Here is an 18,381-nt window from a genome sequence, read left to right as displayed (position 1 = left end):
GACCGAGCAGGAGCGGGGGAGCAGAGGCGGTCAAAGGGACCGAGCAGAGCGGGACAGCAAAGGCAGTCGCAGAGATAAAACCGAGCGGGACGGCAGAGACGGATATAGAGAGCGAACGGAACGGAGCGGCAGGGACGAAGACAGGGACCGACGAGGGACGAACGGCAGTGGAGGAGGCCGGAACCAGTCGGAGAAGGTGCGAGGACGAGGTAGCGTCCTGTCGCAGGAGGAGATGGATAGGAAGCGTCAAGAAATGATGGACAACGCCAAGCTCCGAGATCAGCAGCGGGCAGACAACCTAGCCAGGTCAGTGTCGACACAGGACAGGTGCTGCATCGCTAACATTGCCAGCGTAGTGGCTGCACTTTCATTCAACAAAGCACACGGTAACATACATTCTTAACGCCTTAGACGATCTAGTTCATACCGTTTTGTATTTGCCTTAGAGATGAATAAATGGGATTGGTTGAACAGGTAAGACAAATAGGACAAATAAGATGGGATTACAGGGTTTGACGTGGTTAGCCTTGTTGGGATGTTTGAGGGCGGCCGGTAACCATACTATGTCTGCTGTCCAGGGACGGTGCATGGGGATCAGTCATCGGAACCCAAACCATTTGTGCGGTATGCGGCCTATGAATGTATTTGGATGTATCGGTACATCTTACGTCGTGCAGATACGTGTTTAGTGTTACGTGGCTACTCAGTCACCACCGCTCTCGCTATTTAACCCTAGGCTTCCCTGGGCCCAGTCAGCTGGATCAACAAGCCAGCCGGGTTTGCTGCCGTGTTCAGGCGCAATGCCTGTCATGTGACCCTGGAGTGCGCCGTGACGTACCGCTCGAAACCGCCTGGTGACCCGGCCACGCGCCTGTGTCCAGGTACGACAGCGAGCAGGCGCGGGAGCAGCAGGAGCACGAGAAGGGCAGCGGCGAGGCGTCGTTTGTGCGGGACCAGCTGCGCGCCGCCGCCGACCGGGGCACCGTCGAGCAGCGCATCCGCTCCAACCGCTACAACATCCAGCGCTCGGCCGCCGCCATGGACCGCAGCTTCGTCAAGCGGTGACGGCCGGCCGGCACGATCTCGGTGTTCCGAAGGCCAGGCGTGTCATGTTTCTGAACTCGGCCCGCCCGCACTGCTGTCGCGCTGTGAGGGCCGTGGGCGGACACTCGACAGGCACCCACTCACGCACGCACAGGGAACTTCGCCCAGTATGCCCGCGAATGCTGCAGAACTGTGCCACAGGTGCGCTGGGCGGATAAGTGTTGGTACTGTTTGTAAAATACAAATGATGTATTTGATTTTTTACGTCCGCAAATTAACAAGCCCGACGAAGAAAGCACACATCTTCAACGGGCAGCGCACTGAGCATGATTTGAGAACACGTAAATGATCACGTGCAACATTTATAATCTAAACACTGTCAAAAACACGGCTGTTAACGGCGATTACCGCATTTCTCAACACGAAAATGTAACGTTTGTCTATAGCCACGTCTCGCCGTACCCAAGAGCCATCCGTGCGCGAAATCTAGATGCTGGAAACGAGCTTTTCGTTCCTCACCTACAGAGTATACCTCTAATCTACAAACCTGGTCAGCACTGAATCATCACAGCGGCACAAGCGCATGAACTGAGCTGATTGCAACAACAAGTCAACAGACGCGGAACAGCGCTGACCCAGAAAACACTTGATAAATATCACACTTATCTGCGGTCCGTGCCCGGACGGGAGGACGGGATCTGATCTTCGGCATGCCCTGTGCGCGCGCAGGGCGCGCCGAAGATCATATCCTCTATCAGATCGGCCCAAGGATCAGCGCAGCCTGGTTGGCCGCCGACGACGCGCCGGCTCCGCCAGGCTGGCGGCAGCGCTCCGCCCGGTCGGGCATCTACTTGTATATCTGCCACCGGTGGCACGCTCCTGGCGTTTTTGGCAGCCTCCCATTCCAGGGGTTCGTAAAGCCCCCAGGGGTGCCGATAGCGTAGTGGTTAACGCGTCTGCGTTGACCACTGCGCGTCTGGGAAACCAAAGGCGCTGGGTTCGGTTCCCCGCGGTGCCTGCCCTTCCTGCCAGGGTGGGAGGGAGGCGAGGCTATATAGCCTCAGTAGTTGGGTGCGTCGCAAAGCCCCAGTGACGACAACGACGACGTGAGATCCTTACGGTCCCCATCGACCTGTTCCCCAATTCCGAAAACAGGCTGGCTCTGGTCTAGTCGCGAGTGGGCTGCCGAATACGTGGCTGGCACCGATGCCTGGCCCCGTGAGACCGCCAGGCCAGACCGGTGGACGCCTCCCCGCACCACCCAGGCTCTCATCCGCCACACGGGGCCGTGTGCGACCAGCGGCCGTCTCCTGCGAGCATGGTTGCTGTGGCTGCTGGGCCCCGGTGCTGGATGGTGGACAGCGGTGCTGGATTCTGGACCGCTGCTGGGCTCGGAGATCGGTCTCAGCCTCACAGCACGGTCTCCAGCTCGGCGATCTCCACAGAGGCGGGTCTGCGACAGGTCAGCAGTCAACAGCTGATCATGGCTGCGACGGCGTGGGACACGGCCTCCGCGCCTACAGTGAATTCAAATCCGGAAGTTAGTACCTTTAGCTCGAACGTTGATAGATGACAAGTCACAGCGCTTCACTTTCAGCACTACATGTGTGAATAAACACAGTGAAGCAGAAGCCACTCTGAAAGCACACCCCTGGCGTCCCCAGGTAAGGTCTTCCCGCGACACGGTGCAGCTGGCCCTGCTGCCGGGCCCACACCCAGCGAGCCAGACGTGAGCGGCAGGGCCGGTGGCCGAGACGGCGCTCACCTCTCCTACTGTCGGTGGCCGAGACGGTGCTCACCTCTGCTGCTGTCGGTGGCCGAGACGGTGCTCACCTCTGCTGCTGTCTGTGGCCGAGACGGTGCTCACCTCTGCTGCTGTCGGTGGCCAAGACGGTGCTCACCTCTGCTGCTGTCGGTGGCCGAGACGGTGCTCACCTCTCCTCCTGTCGGTGGCCGAGACGGTGCTCACCTCTGCTGCTGTCGGTGGCCGAGACGGTGCTCACCTCTGCTGCTGTCGGTGGCCGAGACGGTGCCCACCTCTCCTCCTGTCGCTGGCCGAGACGGTGCTCACCTCTCCTCCTGTCGGTGGCCGAGACGGTGCTCACCTCTGCTGCTGTCGGTGGCCGAGACGGTACTCACCTCTGCTGCTGTCGGTGGCCGCTGAATCTGTCCGGGTTAAGTCGGATGAACTCAGCAGACTGTTGTGTGTACATGTGGTGGCGAACAGCGCTGGGGAGGCCCCGCTCGGGCCGCGTCACGATAGGCCTGGGAACGATCGACCGCCGCGCTCAGTGGCAGACACTGCACCGGTCACCGAGCCCCACAGAGGTCAGCGGTAGACACCATTGGGGACCGGTCGCAGCGCTCAGTGGCAGACAATGCACCGGTCACCGACCCCCGCAGAGGTCAGCAGCAGACACTGCTGAGGATCGACCGCTGCGCTCAGTGGCAGACACTACAACGATCGCCGACCCCCGCAGAGGTCAGCAGCAGACACCGCTGAAGATCGACCGCAGCGCTCAGTGGCCGACACTGGACCGGTCACCGACCCCCGCAGAGGTCAGTAGCAGACACTGCTGAGGATCGACCGCTGCGCTTAGTGGCAGACGCTGGACCGGTCACCGAGCCCCGCAGAGGTCAGCAGCAGACACTGCTGAGGATCGACCGCTGCGCTCAGTGGCAGACACTGGACCGGTCACCGAGCCCCGCAGAGATCAGCAGCAGACACTGCTGAGGATCGACCGCTGCGCTCAGTGGCAGACACTGGACCGGTCACCGAGCCCCGCAGAGATCAGCAGCAGACGCTATTGGGGACCGGCCGCAGCGCTCAGTGGCAGACACTGCACCGGTCACCAACCCCCGCAGAGGTCAGCGGTAGACACCATCGGGAACCGGTCCTCGAGACAGGTCACATCAGGTCACATCGGGTCGTATGGCACCGGATCAGGCTCGGTCAGGTCCACGGATGCCATATCTCCACATCGTTTTGGTATCCAGGTTCAGCACGTACTGTGGGTCAGACAGCTTGTTAAACAGCGTTGTGAGTTATGATCGCCTTACACCAGGCTCCGCATGAGCTCACCAAAGGCCTGCACTAGTGGAACCACCAGTGGATCTGGCGGAACCGCCAGCGGATCTGGTGGGCCCCGATTGAAGTAAGTTTTACGTGGGCGGGCCGTTTTTGTGCTTCGACCATACACGACAGAATCGAAGCAGACGGGACACCAGAATAACACAATGACGTGGTCGATGTGGCGCCTGGAGGCCATTCAAGTGATGACCCCGACGACTCGGGGTCATCACCCGAAGCTCAGCGCCAGAGACTGTCACCGACCTGTAGCGTTATAGGCGAGGGGGTTCACCAGTCTTTCGCTTGTTACTGAAGCACATTGGTTAATTGAGGCTTCTTTTGCCGACACATCGGCCTTAGAAAAGAAAACTGGAGACACTGGCTTAATGACAAGATTGATCAACATAGAGGAAACACGCTTATATTGACGGTGACTGACGCTTCAAGCTGTGCTTATGAACGCTAGACGCGACCGCAGGGTGATCGTGAGATCGCGACCGTCTCGTTGATGTGATGTGATATGATCGCGATAACTCGCGAGCTGGAAGCTGGAACACAGCTGGAAGCACAGCTGGAAACGAGCACTGCCAATATAACCAACGTTTGCTCTATAACGTCGCTTAATCAGTTCTTCCTGGTATGCTGAACGCCGATGACTCAGAATAAAAACTCGGAACTCATAACGTCGAAAAACCGGGAGCTAATGGCCTTTCTTGGTGAAACGAAGCACAATGGCAAGGTGTCTCTCTTTCATTTCACCGCCAAAGTAATACTGGTCCACAGTGGACATAAGCAGCCATTTTCGGCCAGAATGTGTTATCAGCAGTTACGATACTTCGGCTCGCCAGACTGCAGCCCGCCATTGGAACCGGGCGCACGGGCAGCTCTAGCTTCAAAGGGCCCTCCGCGTCACGACCCTGCGAAAGCCGCCAGCGGTGGGACGCCTGGCCTTTGACAGCACATCCGGCTTAGGGTGGCTGTTGATCCTGCCTGCGGCGCTCGCTGGCGACTCATAGGCGTCGGTGGCCGACCACGCGGCGCGCGGCGGTCAAAGCTGGATGTATGTGCACACAGTGTACGTCGAGCAGATGCGCCACGAGCAAGCGTGCACAGGGTGAGGCGCGCCGGCCGCGCCGGGGGCCCCGCCGTCGTTCGGGGGCGCCGCCGCCGTTCGGGGGCCCCGCCGCCGTTCGGGGGCGCCGCCACCGTTCGGGGGCCCCGCCGCCGTTCGGGGGCGCCGCCACCGTTCGGGGGCCCCGCCGCCGTTCGGGGGCGCCGCCGCCGTTCGGGGGCGCCGCCACCGTTCGGGGGCGCCGCCACCGTCCGGGACGCCGTCACAGTTCGAGAGCCCTGCCACGTCCGGGGGTACCACCACCGTTTGGGACGCCATTACAGTCTGGGGACGCCGCCGCCGTCAGGGGGTGCCGCCGCCGCCGTCAGGGGGTGCTCGCCCGGGACGCCACTGCCGTCCGGGGGCGCCGCCGCCGCCGTCAGGGGGTGCTCGCCCGGGACGCCACTGCCGTCAGGGGCGCCGCCGCCGCCGTCAGGGGGTGCTCGCCCGGGACGCCACTGCCGTCCGGGGGTGCCGCCGCCGCCGTCAGGGGGTGCTCGCCCGGGACGCCACTGCCGTCCGGGGGTGCCGCCGCCGCCGTCAGGGGGTGCTCGCCCGGGACGCCACTGCCGTCCGGGGGTGCTCGCCCGGGACGCCACTGCCGTCCGGGGGCGCCGCCGCCGCCGTCAGGGGGTGCTCGCCCGGGACGCCACTGCCGTCCGGGGGTGCCGCCGCCGCCGTCAGGGGGTGCTCGCCCGGGACGCCACTGCCGTCCGGGGGTGCCGCCGCCGCCGTCAGGGGGTGCTCGCCCGGGACGGCCACTGCCGTCCGGGGGTGCCGCCGCCGCCGTCAGGGGGTGCTCGCCCGGGACGCCACTGCCGTCAGGGGGTGCTCGCCCGGGACGCCACTGCCGTCCGGGGGTGCCGCCGCCGCCGTCAGGGGGTGCTCGCCCGGGACGCCACTGCCGTCCGGGGGCGCCGCCGCCGCCGTCAGGGGGTGCTCGCCCGGGACGCCACTGCCGTCCGGGGGCGACGCCGACGTCCAGGAGCGCCGCCACCGTTCGAGGGCGTCGCAGCCGGCGCGCGTACTGGGTCGCATGCAGCCGACACAACACAGCGCCGAGAAGAGCCCAGCCGTCCGCGGCTGGACAGGACGTGGTGTGACATTTCAGCCGCCGCACGTCCACCCTGGCCGGGCCGGCTGACTCTGTTTTGTCTCGCGCACACAGACTAGCGCCGCTGCGTACCCCTGGCGATGTCATCAATTGGTTTGGCTCACTCACACATGACAGGTCCTTGATATTAGCTCACGGTTGTACATCATATAATATGGCATCGTTTTGTCTCAAACTTTCCGAACTCCCTCGCGAAGTGAGGATGTTCTCAAACATTACGCGTGGAAGGCTTCGTGGGCGCGTGCACTAAAAGCCGCCTAATTCGCCCGAACCGGAGAACACCATCATTTGCCATTGTCCATGGTACCCACCACACAAAAGCGCCTGGCTTGGAAAATGCAGAATGGAATGGAAACAGAATGTCTCTTCTCTTCACGTCCGCAGAATTCGGCACCAGACGGTCATTCAACGGCATTCTTCGTAGGGAAGCGTGCCAAACAAACGTGGTGTTCCCAGGCATTTTCAAACTGTTATCGCCCTTTTAGCTCTGCATGGTCAAGTCTCACAATGCACCACCACATATGAATGATACTTGTGCAATGACAGCGATCCACTACGGGGTAAATGTGGTAAAACGCATCAGCCGATCTTCTATGTTCGTCTGTTTTTTCCGATGCAGCACAGCGATGCCGTAGCGTTCCCTTTGAGGTTATGAACATATGCACAAGTGAACATAATGCAAGAGCCTTTAAAGCGGCATGCGCCGATAGGGCTTGAAGGAACATGCTTGTACCACATGCGGAGAACGCTGGCCGCGTGCTGTGATGTATTACGTACCCTCTGAGCTCTGCGCCATCTTTTGGTGGTAAACAGCACCACGAGTTCTTGCTGTGGGTAACAGGGGAGCGGATGTTCATAGTTGCATAAGCCGGGCTGCATACGGTTGGTATTGGCGTCCACGTCAGGTGCATACAAGATGAACTGAGACTGCTTTAGTCATGCTGGGTGTGGATGGAAACAGCTCAGAGCGGTAAATCAAATCCAGAACGGAACGTCGGAAAGTAAGACGTAGTGGTAGAAAGAAATAGAGCGAATGGCTGTGCAAATGGCCCGCCACTTGAGATAGAGCGCACAATCTGGAGCGAAGAAAGGCAGAGAGTGTGTGGACCAAACTGGAAAGCAGCTGACAGGCTTTCACGGAAACACGAAGCCAGAGATTCCCAAAAAGCTTACTGTCAAGACGAGATGAAGAGAATGCGCCATTCCTGACTGAGTCTTGAGCGGGTGGCAGGCAACAGCGCGGAGTACGAGGGAGCCGCGGGTGCAAGCCCGGCAGGGCGGCGATACCTTTTCTGCGGCGCTGTCTGTCGCATGGCGGCCAGGAAGCGTGAGCTGGGAGCGAAGCCGTTATCCAGGAGCTGGTCCTCGAGCTCGCGGATCCTGAGTCGCGCCACGTCCAGCTCTCGCTTTACCTGTAGCCATGGCCATGTATCACACTTGTACCTCCCACTGCAGACATTGAGACGCTTTGTGACGTTTTGGGACGGGCTGGACCTGCTCAGTTTTTACCTTGGTTCTCAAATGAGAGATTCAGGCCGCTAAGAAACTCGCCAATGGGCGTTGGACGGAGTACAAAAAACGTTGTTTTTTCGAAGAGCTACCTTTCCCCAATGCGTTTTAGAGTTTTCACTCCTTACTTAACACCAAGCAGGGCCGCAAGGCAGCACGGGGAGGCGGCCAGTGACGGCTGCCCCGCCAACTCCAGACCGAGTCACAGGTGGGCGCCGACCCCAGACCGAGTCACAGGTGGGCGCCAACTCCGAACCGAGTCACAGGTGGGCGCCGACCCCAGACCGAGTCACAGGTGGGCGCCGACTCCAGACCGAGTCACAGGTGGGCGCCAACTCCAGACCGAGTCACAGGTGGGCGCCGACCCCAGACCGAGTCACAGGCGGGTGCCGACTCCGAACTGAGTCACAGGTGGGCGCCGACCCCAGACCGAGTCACAGGTGGGCGCCGACCCCAGACCGAGTCACAGGTGGGCGCCGACTCCAGACCGAGTCACAGGTGGGCGCCGACCCCAGACCGAGTCACAGGCGGGTGCCGACTCCGAACTGAGTCACAGGTGGGCGCCGACTCCAGACCGGGTCACAGGTGGGCGCCGACCCCAGACCGAGTCACAGGTGGGCGCCGACTCCAGACCGAGTCACAGGTGGGCGCCGACCCCAGACCGAGTCACAGGTGGGCGCCGACCCCAGACCGAGTCACAGGTGGGCGCCGACCCCAGACCGAGTCACAGGTGGGCGCCGACCCCAGACCGAGTCACAGGTGGGCGCCGACTCCAGACCGAGTCACAGGTAGGCGCCGACCCCAGACCGAGTCACAGGTGGGCGCCGACTCCAGACCGAGTCACAGGTAGGCGCCGACCCCAGACCGAGTCACAGGTGGGCGCCGACCCCAGACCGAGTCACAGGTGGGCGCCGACCCCAGACCGAGTCACAGGTGGGCGCCGACTCCAGACCGAGTCACAGGTGGGCGCCGACCCCAGACCGAGTCACAGGTGGGCGCCGACCCCAGACCGAGTCACAGGTGGGCGCCGACTCCAGACCGAGTCACAGGTGGGCGCCGACCCCAGACCGAGTCACAGGTGGGCGCCGACCCCAGACCGAGTCACAGGTGGGCGCCGACCCCAGACCGAGTCACAGGTGGGCGCCGACCCCAGACCGAGTCACAGGTGGGCGCCGACCCCAGACCGAGTCACAGGTGGGCGCCGACCCCAGACCGAGTCACAGGTGGGCGCCGACCCCAGACCGAGTCACAGGTGGGCGCCGACTCCAGACCGAGTCACAGGTGGGCGCCGACCCCAGACCGAGTCACAGGTGGGCGCCGACTCCAGACCGAGTCACAGGGTGGGCGCCGACCCCAGACCGAGTCACAGGTGGGCGCCGACCCCAGACCGAGTCACAGGTGGGCGCCGACCCCAGACCGAGTCACAGGTGGGCGCCGACCCCAGACCGAGTCACAGGTGGGCGCCGACCCCAGACCGAGTCACAGGTGGGCGCCGACCCCAGACCGAGTCACAGGTGGGCGCCGACCCCAGACCGAGTCACAGGTGGGCGCCGACCCCAGACCGAGTCACAGGTGGGTGCCGACCCCAGACCGAGTCACAGGTGGGCGCCGACCCCAGACCGAGTCACAGGTGGGCGCCAACTCCGAACCGAGTCACAGGTGGGCGCCGACCCCAGACCGAGTCACAGGTGGGCGCCGACCCCAGACCGAGTCACAGGTGGGCGCCAACTCCAGACCGAGTCACAGGTGGGCGCCGACCCCAGACCGAGTCACAGGTGGGCGCCGACCCCAGACCGAGTCACAGGTGGGCGCCAACTCCAGACCGAGTCACAGGTGGGCGCCGACCCCAGACCGAGTCACAGGTGGGCGCCGACCCCAGACCGAGTCACAGGTGGGCGCCGACTCCGAACCGAGTCACAGGTGGGTGCCGACTCCGAACCGAGTCACAGGTGGGCGCCGACCCCAGACCGAGTCACAGGTGGGTGCCGACTCCGAACTGAGTCACAGGTGGGTGCCGACCCCAGACCGAGTCACAGGTGGGCGCCGACCCAGACCGAGTCACAGGTGGGCGCCGACCCCAGACCGAGTCACAGGCGGGTGCCGACTCCGAACTGAGTCACAGGTGGGTGCCGACGCCAGACCGAGACACAGGTGGGCGCCGACCCCAGACCAAGTCACAGATATGCCACAGGTGAGCGTACACACGGCTACGTGACGTCTGGGCTGGGCTGGGCGTCAGACCTCCTCACTCCCCCCCCCCCCCCCCCAGCGGCGGCCTACCTTGAGCAGGTGGGTGTCGCAGATGGGGTCCCGGCAGTGGTGGTACTTGATTATGTCCTGCGCCTCGTACACCGCCCCTCGAAACGACAGCGACTTGCCCATGTTCTGCAACAGACGGTCGTCAGGCGCGGTCAGGGCTAGTCCAGACACGAGACGGGACGAGGCGGCGCTGGAGCGGTGCTGGCACGCGCCGGGTGCATGAGGCGCGTGCTCTAGCCTCTCTCGGGCATCTCATTCAAGAGAAACTTGTGCCCGGTGCATCAGTCATGATGTAGTTGGTGAAGTCATGGGGCACAAGTTGAACAGACGAGACGCATGGGTGACACATGCCCCCCCCCCCACGAGCTCGACAAACGAATAAACCGATCATCATTCAGTCAGCACCTTCCAAACGAACACAAACCAGTCCCGAAATGCGGATCACGATCCCCTGATCAGGCTGATTGTGGGAGCCGATGAAGTACGGTACCGAGGCGGACACGTCACACCAACCTGAAGAGCTAGTCCGAAACATGAGACAGATAGGCCCCCTGTGTCGGGCCGACTGTCCGTGACACTGGACTGACGGCAGCCAACGGAGACGGCCCAGGCCGACTGACCAGGCTGATGAGGGCACAGCAGCCGCCGCGGTCCGTTTTGGCCAGCTTGTTGCGGACGTACTTGAAGTAGCAGTGCTCGCAGGCCAGTATGGCGCAGGCCAGCAGTATGGCGCAGCCCAGCAGCAGGAAAGCTGACAAAAACTGGGGCAGCACGAGAGGTCGGCGGTCAGCAGGGGAGGCCGGAGGTCAGCAAGGAAGGCCAGAGGTCGGCAGGGGAGGTCGGCGGTCAGGCGAGCGGCCGGAGCGCGGACGGCAAGCGGCTCCGGCCACCGACGGGGAGCACCGGCAGCAGCTGAGGCGGCGGGCCGGTCGCCAGCCGTGGGCACGAGACAACCTCGGCGAGCGGCCACAGTGCCGCCTCACCACACCCGCTGAGCCAGCGGGCCCACTCAATGCACTGCTCACCGCGCGAGGCACAGAGTCGCTCTGGTGACGGACAGCCACATCACAGAGTCGCTCTGGTGACGGACAGCCACATCACAGAGTCGCTCTGGTAACGGACGGCCGCGCCGCAGAGTCGCACGGAACAATAAAGCTCTCTCGACACTGTGTGGAGACCGAAAGTCAAATCTTTCGTCATGCTGAGTTTATTACCCAGTCTTTTGAAGCTTACGTTGGCGCGACGGCCTCGCGCCATTTATTCAGCGAAATCCAATCTCACGTCATCCGGGCAAAACCATTCGAAGCAAGAAGACAACCTTGTCAAGGTGATGATCCAACTACAGTATCCGCACTACAAATCATCTACTACATCCTCCCCGGCATGTGATCCAATGATGAAGCGAAAAACATAAATTATTTTATTAGTTGGTTTAGTGACGGTTGCCTTCAGAGGCAATTTGGTCAATGGAAATAGCGGCTCACTGGAAACTTCTATCAGAAGAGTCTCTACGTAAGCGGTCACGAAAAAACATCGCCCTGCATACCACGCATATAACCGATATCGATCACGTGAAACAATTTTTTGATTAACACCTTCGCATGTGCTCTTAGGTGTCTTTCGCGACCACGTGCGGTGGCTAAAAGTGACTTCATTCCTATTTCCTGAGTGATTCTCCAACCGCCCCATGTAGCTGCCCAAATTTTTACTACCAGTCAGGTAATCAGTTTGACATATTCTCGACAAAACAGGTGGAAAGATACATAATGGTTGTATATATAATATGCATAATAACATACAAAGCATAATAATGCAATGAATGTTGTCATCAGCAAAGCTTTCTACGGTTACTTTTCCACATCAAGAGGCTCATTAGACGCTTTTAAATTACCAATGGTGTTACAGATATTGCTTAATTTACATGCATTTGGTCATGGCACATAATGCATATTATGCATAAATGCCCACCAATCTATGCAAGTTGAAGAGGATATCGATAATACATCCATTGGCCTGACCGTGTGCTAGTGTGGGGCGGCTTTCCCATCGATGGTCGCACCAAGTCAGCTGTACTATCGATGGTCACACCGAGTCAGCTGTATCCTCGATGGTCACACCAAGTCAGCTGTACTATCGATGGTCGCACCGAGTCAGCTGTATTATCGATGGTCACACCGGGTCAGCTGTATTATCGATGGTCACACCGGGTCAGCTTTACTATCGATGGTCGCACCGGGTTAGCCGTATTATCGATGGTCGCACCAGGCCAGCCGTCTCATCGATGGCTGTATTAGGACAGCTGTACTATCGATAGTCACACCAGGTCAGCTGTACTATCGATGGTTATCAACGGACGCCACGTGAGGTCACCCACCAGCATTGAACAAAGTTGAACTGTTTCTTATTTGTCAGGAAAAAGCTGGTACAGTCAAAGTCATAAGATTCCTCTGGGCCACGTAATTCGGATGAGTAGAAATGTCATGCTCAATCAGCTGACGTGACCTCAACCTGATTCGATCTGAACCTGACCTGGCCTCCTCTATGTAAGCATTATTGCATGATTCGATCACACAGCCACACGCTGCTGCGTCTGGTGCCAGTCATGCTGTTACGTACGTGGCCATTACTACCAGCGAGCTGCAGGGCAAGCAAGTCTGTTCGAGCTTTGAGAAGATGCTCAACCTGGGCGGCCCGAATCTGTCGCACGCCTGTCAGCTTCACACGGTTTTCAGCAGCAAAAATGCAGTTCTTGATAAGCTGAGCCGTATGAATTGCTAGGCATTCGCATGCAGGCTGCTGATCAGGAGACCTTTTCTCGCAGCATTACAAAGCACCATGATTTCACCTGCCTCGTGGTGTTAACATGGAAAGGGAAAGTTTCTCTGATTGCGAAAAGCTGTAGAACACGGGCCGACATCGGGTGAAGATATTAACGACCCAGTGTGGCAGGAACATGAGACTAACAGATTCTGGCAGGGCAGAACACGACCAAAAGCACGGGCTAAATTGTGAGCCGATGTGTGCAGACGGCCACACGCTCTCGTGCGCACACCATGGATCCGTCCGTTTTTTTTGGGGGGGGGGGGGGCTGGATCTCAGCAAGCAGGGCAGGTGAAAACGTGAAACAAGCAGGCGAGCGTATCAGCCACATACCGTCGACGGATCTAAACCGGGCCATGAAATCGCCATTCATCGGTCGGGAGACGGACAGCGCTACCTATCCCATACCCATCTCGAACATAAGGCGCTGTAGCCTTATAAGAAACATAGGCAGCCATCAAAACCACACAGCACGGGCGTAAAGCCCCGATTTCTCTCAACGCCGTCAACTCGAAACGACTGCGTTTTACGCAAGACATGGGTTATATTTGCAAGGGAGTTGATTGGTGTCCATGAATCAAATTGCACAGCCTGCCCGGACTCACGATCAGTCATTTCTAAATAAGTTTATTGGCATTAGCGATAACTCCCATGCATTGATCATAGCTGTCGGTGTCGGTTACCGAAGTTATCTGGCTCCACTAGCTTAGTTTAAGGCATCATCTACCTTACAGCTAACAGCTGTCATATTTGCTGTCGCCTGGCTCGTCTCATGCCGCGCAATGCGTCTCAGTTATACATGTGAAAAGTTCGGAATGGACTGAAAAATTTGGTGATCCTGAAACTAATTTTGTGGTTAGTGGAGCCACCAGTCGCGTGAAAGGTGTTAGCTTAACGACTCCTCTCTGAAAACGGTCAGGGCTATTGATTGCCGCCATATTTTTTTCGATCACACACTTGTCCTGGGACAGCACAGGGCACTTTTACCCGGGACTTTGCGATTAGTGGAATACCCCAGGCTGTATTGTTTAGTATTCAAATATTCATGGATATGTCAGGATGATTAAGTTAATTCTGTTCATCTTTTTGCAACCACTCACTCGAATACTACCAGACATTTAATGAACCTGTCTCAAAATAAACACCAATATGAAAGACGATCGACAGGAAGACAACGTTAAAACTCATGCAATTCAGCCAGCTTACAATTCACAAGCCAGTACATCGTCACACTCTCAGCTCAGCTGATCCGCTGACTGCTGTGTTAAGTTCATCGCTGAACACAGCGCACAGCAGGTGTTGAGATCGGCTCGCCGGAAGAGCTGCGGCCTGCGCGGCCCGGTGTGAGCGGCACCCAGTCACGCCACACCTGTTCCAGAGCTAACGGCGCGGCCCGGCGTGAGCGGCACCCAGTCACGTCTCACCTGTTCCAGAGCTAGCGGCGCAGCCCGGCGTGAGCGGCACCCAGTCACGTCTCACCTGTTCCAGAGCTAGCGGCGCAGCCCGGCGTGAGCGGCACCCAGTCACGTCTCACCTGTTCCAGAGCTAACGGCGCAGCCCGGCGTGAGCGGCACCCAGTCACGTCTCACCTGTTCCAGAGCCAGTGGTTCGGATGCCCTCTTGTGCTGCTTCTGGGGTTTACAGGCACCCGTCAGCCAGAACCTCTGCAGACGTTCGATGTCGCCTGACGGACAGACAGCAGACCGCTCTGCCGTCAAGCCGTTCACCATTCTGAAGCACGCCTCGTAACAGCCAACATGTAGTTGATGGCCGGGCTCCCCAGCTGCCAGCCTGTCCCTGGGTTACGGACAGGCTGCCAAAATATACGGAAGGCCAACGCCTGATGCGGAACCACAATCTTCAGAAATTGCCTCTGGCGTATCCAGAATTCCCGACCTTCGGCTTTCCACCGGCAGCCTACGACCACAGCGAACAAGATAAAACGGCACACGCCCTCACCGTGATCGTTGTACTGCATGAGCTTCTTGTTGAACTGGTCGACGTATTTCGAGCCGCGCCGGAAGCCGACGCCGTAGCCGGTCATGCCGTACCACGAGCCGACAGTGAGGATCTCGCAGTCGTCGTCCTGCGCCACCATGTACTGCAGCACCGTGGCGTCGTAGAGGAACGCATCCAGCTCTCTGGTGACAGCCGAAGCCCGTCCACATAGAGAACAACTAAGGGCGCATATTTTCTGTCATATGGAATATGGATTCTTAGCGAAAATCTGTAAGATTAATACATTTCTCCTGTAAGATAGCTGCCAGAACAAAGGAAACTGCCCCTCTCAATCCCACGATAGAGGGGGGGGGGGGGACATGCCCCCGTCGGTGACGCCGCTCCCGGCTGCAGTGAGGGCCAGCCGGACTGAGCTCTGACCGCATGGCGCCGGCTTCCTGCTGACCCCTGTGTACGACCAGCACTAGCTCCACATAGCGCAGCCCGCCGCCCATTTGCCCGGCTCCCTGGTGACCCCTGTGTACAGTCTGCACTAGCTCCACACGGTGCAGCCCGCTGCCCATTCGTCCGGCTCCCTGATGACCCCTGTGCACGGTCTGCACTAGCTCCACTTTGCGCAGCCCGCCGCCCATTCGTCCGGCTCCCTGGTAACCCCTGTGTACAGTCTGCACTAGCTCCACTTTGCGCTGCCCGCCGCCCATTCGCCCGGCTCCCTGGTGACCCCTGTGTACAGTCTGCACTAGCTCCGCACTGCGCAGCGCGCCGCCCATTCACTGGTGTGTAGTTTCTACGGTTCCTGTGGTGTTTACCCAGTTGAGCTGTTTCATATTTTGGTGCGTAATTACGAGCACCAACAGAGAAAGAGCAGGAGTGGAGCGATGGCGAATCGGACCGGCTCGCGTTGGACGGTCTGGTGGCGCGAAGAGCCCTCACCCAGTCTTGATATGCTTGATGCCCTCCTGTACATCCGCACGTGTGTGCTGAAGGATGTGCCTGAACTGCTGTGGCTTGTGCTTCCGGAGCACCATTTCGGTGTTGGTGTACAGGACGGTTCCGGCCCGGAACGGCGGCTCGAACGAGTTGGGAAACACCATCTGGAGAGAACGGCCATCGGTTGTCATTAGCGACCTCCTGGTCAGACGGAAGTAGCACCTAACGACAGTCAGCACATAACAATGACATCGCACCACCATCCAGTGCCGCTTACGCCACCGTTAGCCGCTTCCGCCTTCATCAGATTTACATCCGTTACCGGCACTTGTCTCCTCGCAGTAATGGCACCAGCGACCACTAACTGTTCTCCTCCACCGTTCCATCAGCAATCACCTTCCTTTCCGGTTCCCAACGCTGTCGCCTCTCTCCCTCTCTCTCTCTCTCTCTATCCCTCTCTCTCTCTCTCTCTCTATCTAGCCACCTCTCTCTATATCCACCTCCCGCCCTTTCGCCCCCTCGCCCTCTCACCCCCTCGCCCTCTCGCCCTCTCGCTCTCTCGCCCTCTCGCCCTCTCATCCTCTTGCCTTCTTGTTTTCTTGTCCTCTCGCCCTCTCGCCCTCTCGCCCTCTCGTCCTCTCGCCCTCTCGTCCCCTCTCGCCCTCTCTCCCTCTCGCACCCTGTCGCCCTCCCCTCCTCCCTCGCCGCCTGCCTGTGCCCGGCGCACCGGCCGGGGGCGCGGACGGCAGCGTCCTCACCGAAGCAGACCGCAGTGCCCACACCGGCAGCCTCCCCTTCGCTCGGCGTGGCCTCGGGGTCTGATTAGGCGCGGCAGGCGGAGAGGTGCGGATGGTGCTTGAGCCCACTCACCCGGTCGTCGTCAATACCCTTCAGTTCGTGGAACTCCTCTCGCGTAATCATGAAGGCGGCCAGGTTGGCGGTGTAGATGGCGAGGAAGACGACCGCAAACAGTGCCCACATGGAAGCCATGAATCTGTCCAGGTCATCAGACAGTCAGAGATGGGGTTCAGATGGGAGGCCATGAATCTGCCCCAGTTATCATACAGTCAGGAACGGGGTTCAGATGGGAGGCCATGAATCTGCCGCAGCTATCAGGCAGTCAGGGGCGGGGTTCAGATGGGGGAGGGGCACAAGCCCGCCGGGATCGCCAGACGATCGGGGGAGGGCGAAGAGGGGTTCAGATGTGAGCTCATGTACCTGCCAGGGCAATCACATGTCCGGGGTTTACAAGACACCGCGACTTTTAGGCCTGGGAGTGCAGACACACACGGAAATTCCATACTACACAGACAAATGGACTGTGAGGGGAGGAGTAGCCGTTATAGTTTGACTATTTTATATTTGCCATTCAGCTTCTGCCCTTCACCTAAACATTGGATACGCAAGTTACCAATTCTGGATTGGTCTGGCCGATTGATTAATGCTGTCTGCATATGGACACGTGTTGCTTTACAACTTGAAGACTGCCGTATAATTGAGTTGCACTTAAGCAGCGCATCAGCAATTTGCAGTGTCATGTGAATAACGTGGAACATCTGCAGGTGTCTGCCTCTAGAGGATCCAGCTCCTGAGATCTTAAGTACGGTTCGAAGTAGAAGCAGGTAGCGTGGGACACCTGGTGTACTTTGACCTTTCCAGAGATTGCTTTAGAGAGCACCAGTTACGAACTGATTGCTCGCACTGCACACCATGTCGTTAACTAAGTTGGCTGTTGTTTTCAGTTAGGCTCTGAGTCACTGTTCTCACCTAGCTATAAGTCCCAGGAAATGGCTTAGCTAACGATCCTGGCAGGAACCGGATGTGAGCCACTGACTCGGCGTGGCTGCCAGCCCCTGACCTGACCTGGCCATCGGTCTCTGACTCGACCTGTTGGCCCCTGATGTGAGCTGACCCACACCCTGACCTGGCCTCGCTGTTCAGACACTAGCCTGACCAGACCGTCAGCATACGGCCTGACCTGACGGCAGCCCCTGACCTGACCTGACGGCCATCCCTGACCCGACCTGACTGTCAGCCCCTGAACTGACCTGGCCATCGGTCTCTGACTCGACCTGTTGGCCCCTGATGTGAGCTGACCCACACCCTGACCTGGCCTCGCTGTTCAGACACTAGCCTGACCAGACCGTCAGCATACGGCCTGACCTGACGGCAGCCCCTGACCTGACCTGACGGCCATCCCTGACCCGACCTGACTGTCAGCCCCTGAACTGACCTGGCCATCGGTCTCTGACTCGACCTGTTGGCCCCTGATGTGAGCTGACCCACACCCTGACCTGGCCTCGCTGTTCAGACACTAGCCTGACCAGACCGTCAGCATACGGCCTGTGCTGACGGTCAGCCTCTGACCTGACCTGACGGCCATCCCTGACCCGACCTGACTGTCAGCCTCTGACCTGACCTGGCTGTCAGTCCTCGAGGACAGTCGGTGTGCACAGCAGCCTGGAACAGGATGGCCCACACCAGCCAGTACGTGCGGAACAGTGAGAACTTGTGGTCACGCGGAGCCACCGTCTGTCGACACAGAACAACACACACACCGTCAAT

General features: G+C 59.5%; 2 protein-coding genes across 2 annotated transcripts; one reads left to right on the top strand and one right to left on the bottom strand.

Moving 5' to 3' along the window:
• Position 1: 1 nt before the first annotated feature.
• Positions 2-1,187, top strand: LOC119094215 (pre-mRNA-splicing factor CWC25 homolog; the record flags this gene model as incomplete). Its single annotated transcript, XM_037217290.1, has 2 exons — positions 2-306; positions 882-1,187. Coding segments are annotated over 2 exons (489 nt in total), but the record flags the coding sequence as incomplete, so codon positions are not given.
• Positions 1,188-1,317: 130 nt separating this feature from the next.
• LOC119093221 (glutamate receptor ionotropic, NMDA 2A-like) lies at positions 1,318-18,343 on the bottom strand. Its single transcript, XM_037216137.1, has 11 exons — positions 18,236-18,343; positions 16,687-16,810; positions 15,820-15,980; positions 14,887-15,068; positions 14,517-14,611; positions 10,728-10,868; positions 10,129-10,233; positions 7,627-7,751; positions 7,117-7,167; positions 3,184-3,309; positions 1,318-2,497 (listed from the first exon to the last, which is right to left on the bottom strand). The coding sequence occupies exons 2-11, from the start codon at positions 16,804-16,806 to the stop codon at positions 2,455-2,457; spliced, it is 1,149 nt and encodes a 382-aa protein (XP_037072032.1). The 5' UTR covers positions 16,807-16,810; positions 18,236-18,343; the 3' UTR covers positions 1,318-2,454.
• Positions 18,344-18,381: the final 38 nt, after the last annotated feature.

The sequence above is a fragment of the Pollicipes pollicipes genome, unplaced genomic scaffold (assembly GCF_011947565.3).
Source record: "Pollicipes pollicipes isolate AB1234 unplaced genomic scaffold, Ppol_2.1 Scaffold_4002;HRSCAF=4701_pilon_pilon_pilon, whole genome shotgun sequence".
Taxonomy (NCBI): Eukaryota; Metazoa; Arthropoda; class Thecostraca; order Pollicipedomorpha; family Pollicipedidae; genus Pollicipes; species Pollicipes pollicipes.
This window is presented reverse-complemented; position numbering and strand designations above follow the sequence as displayed.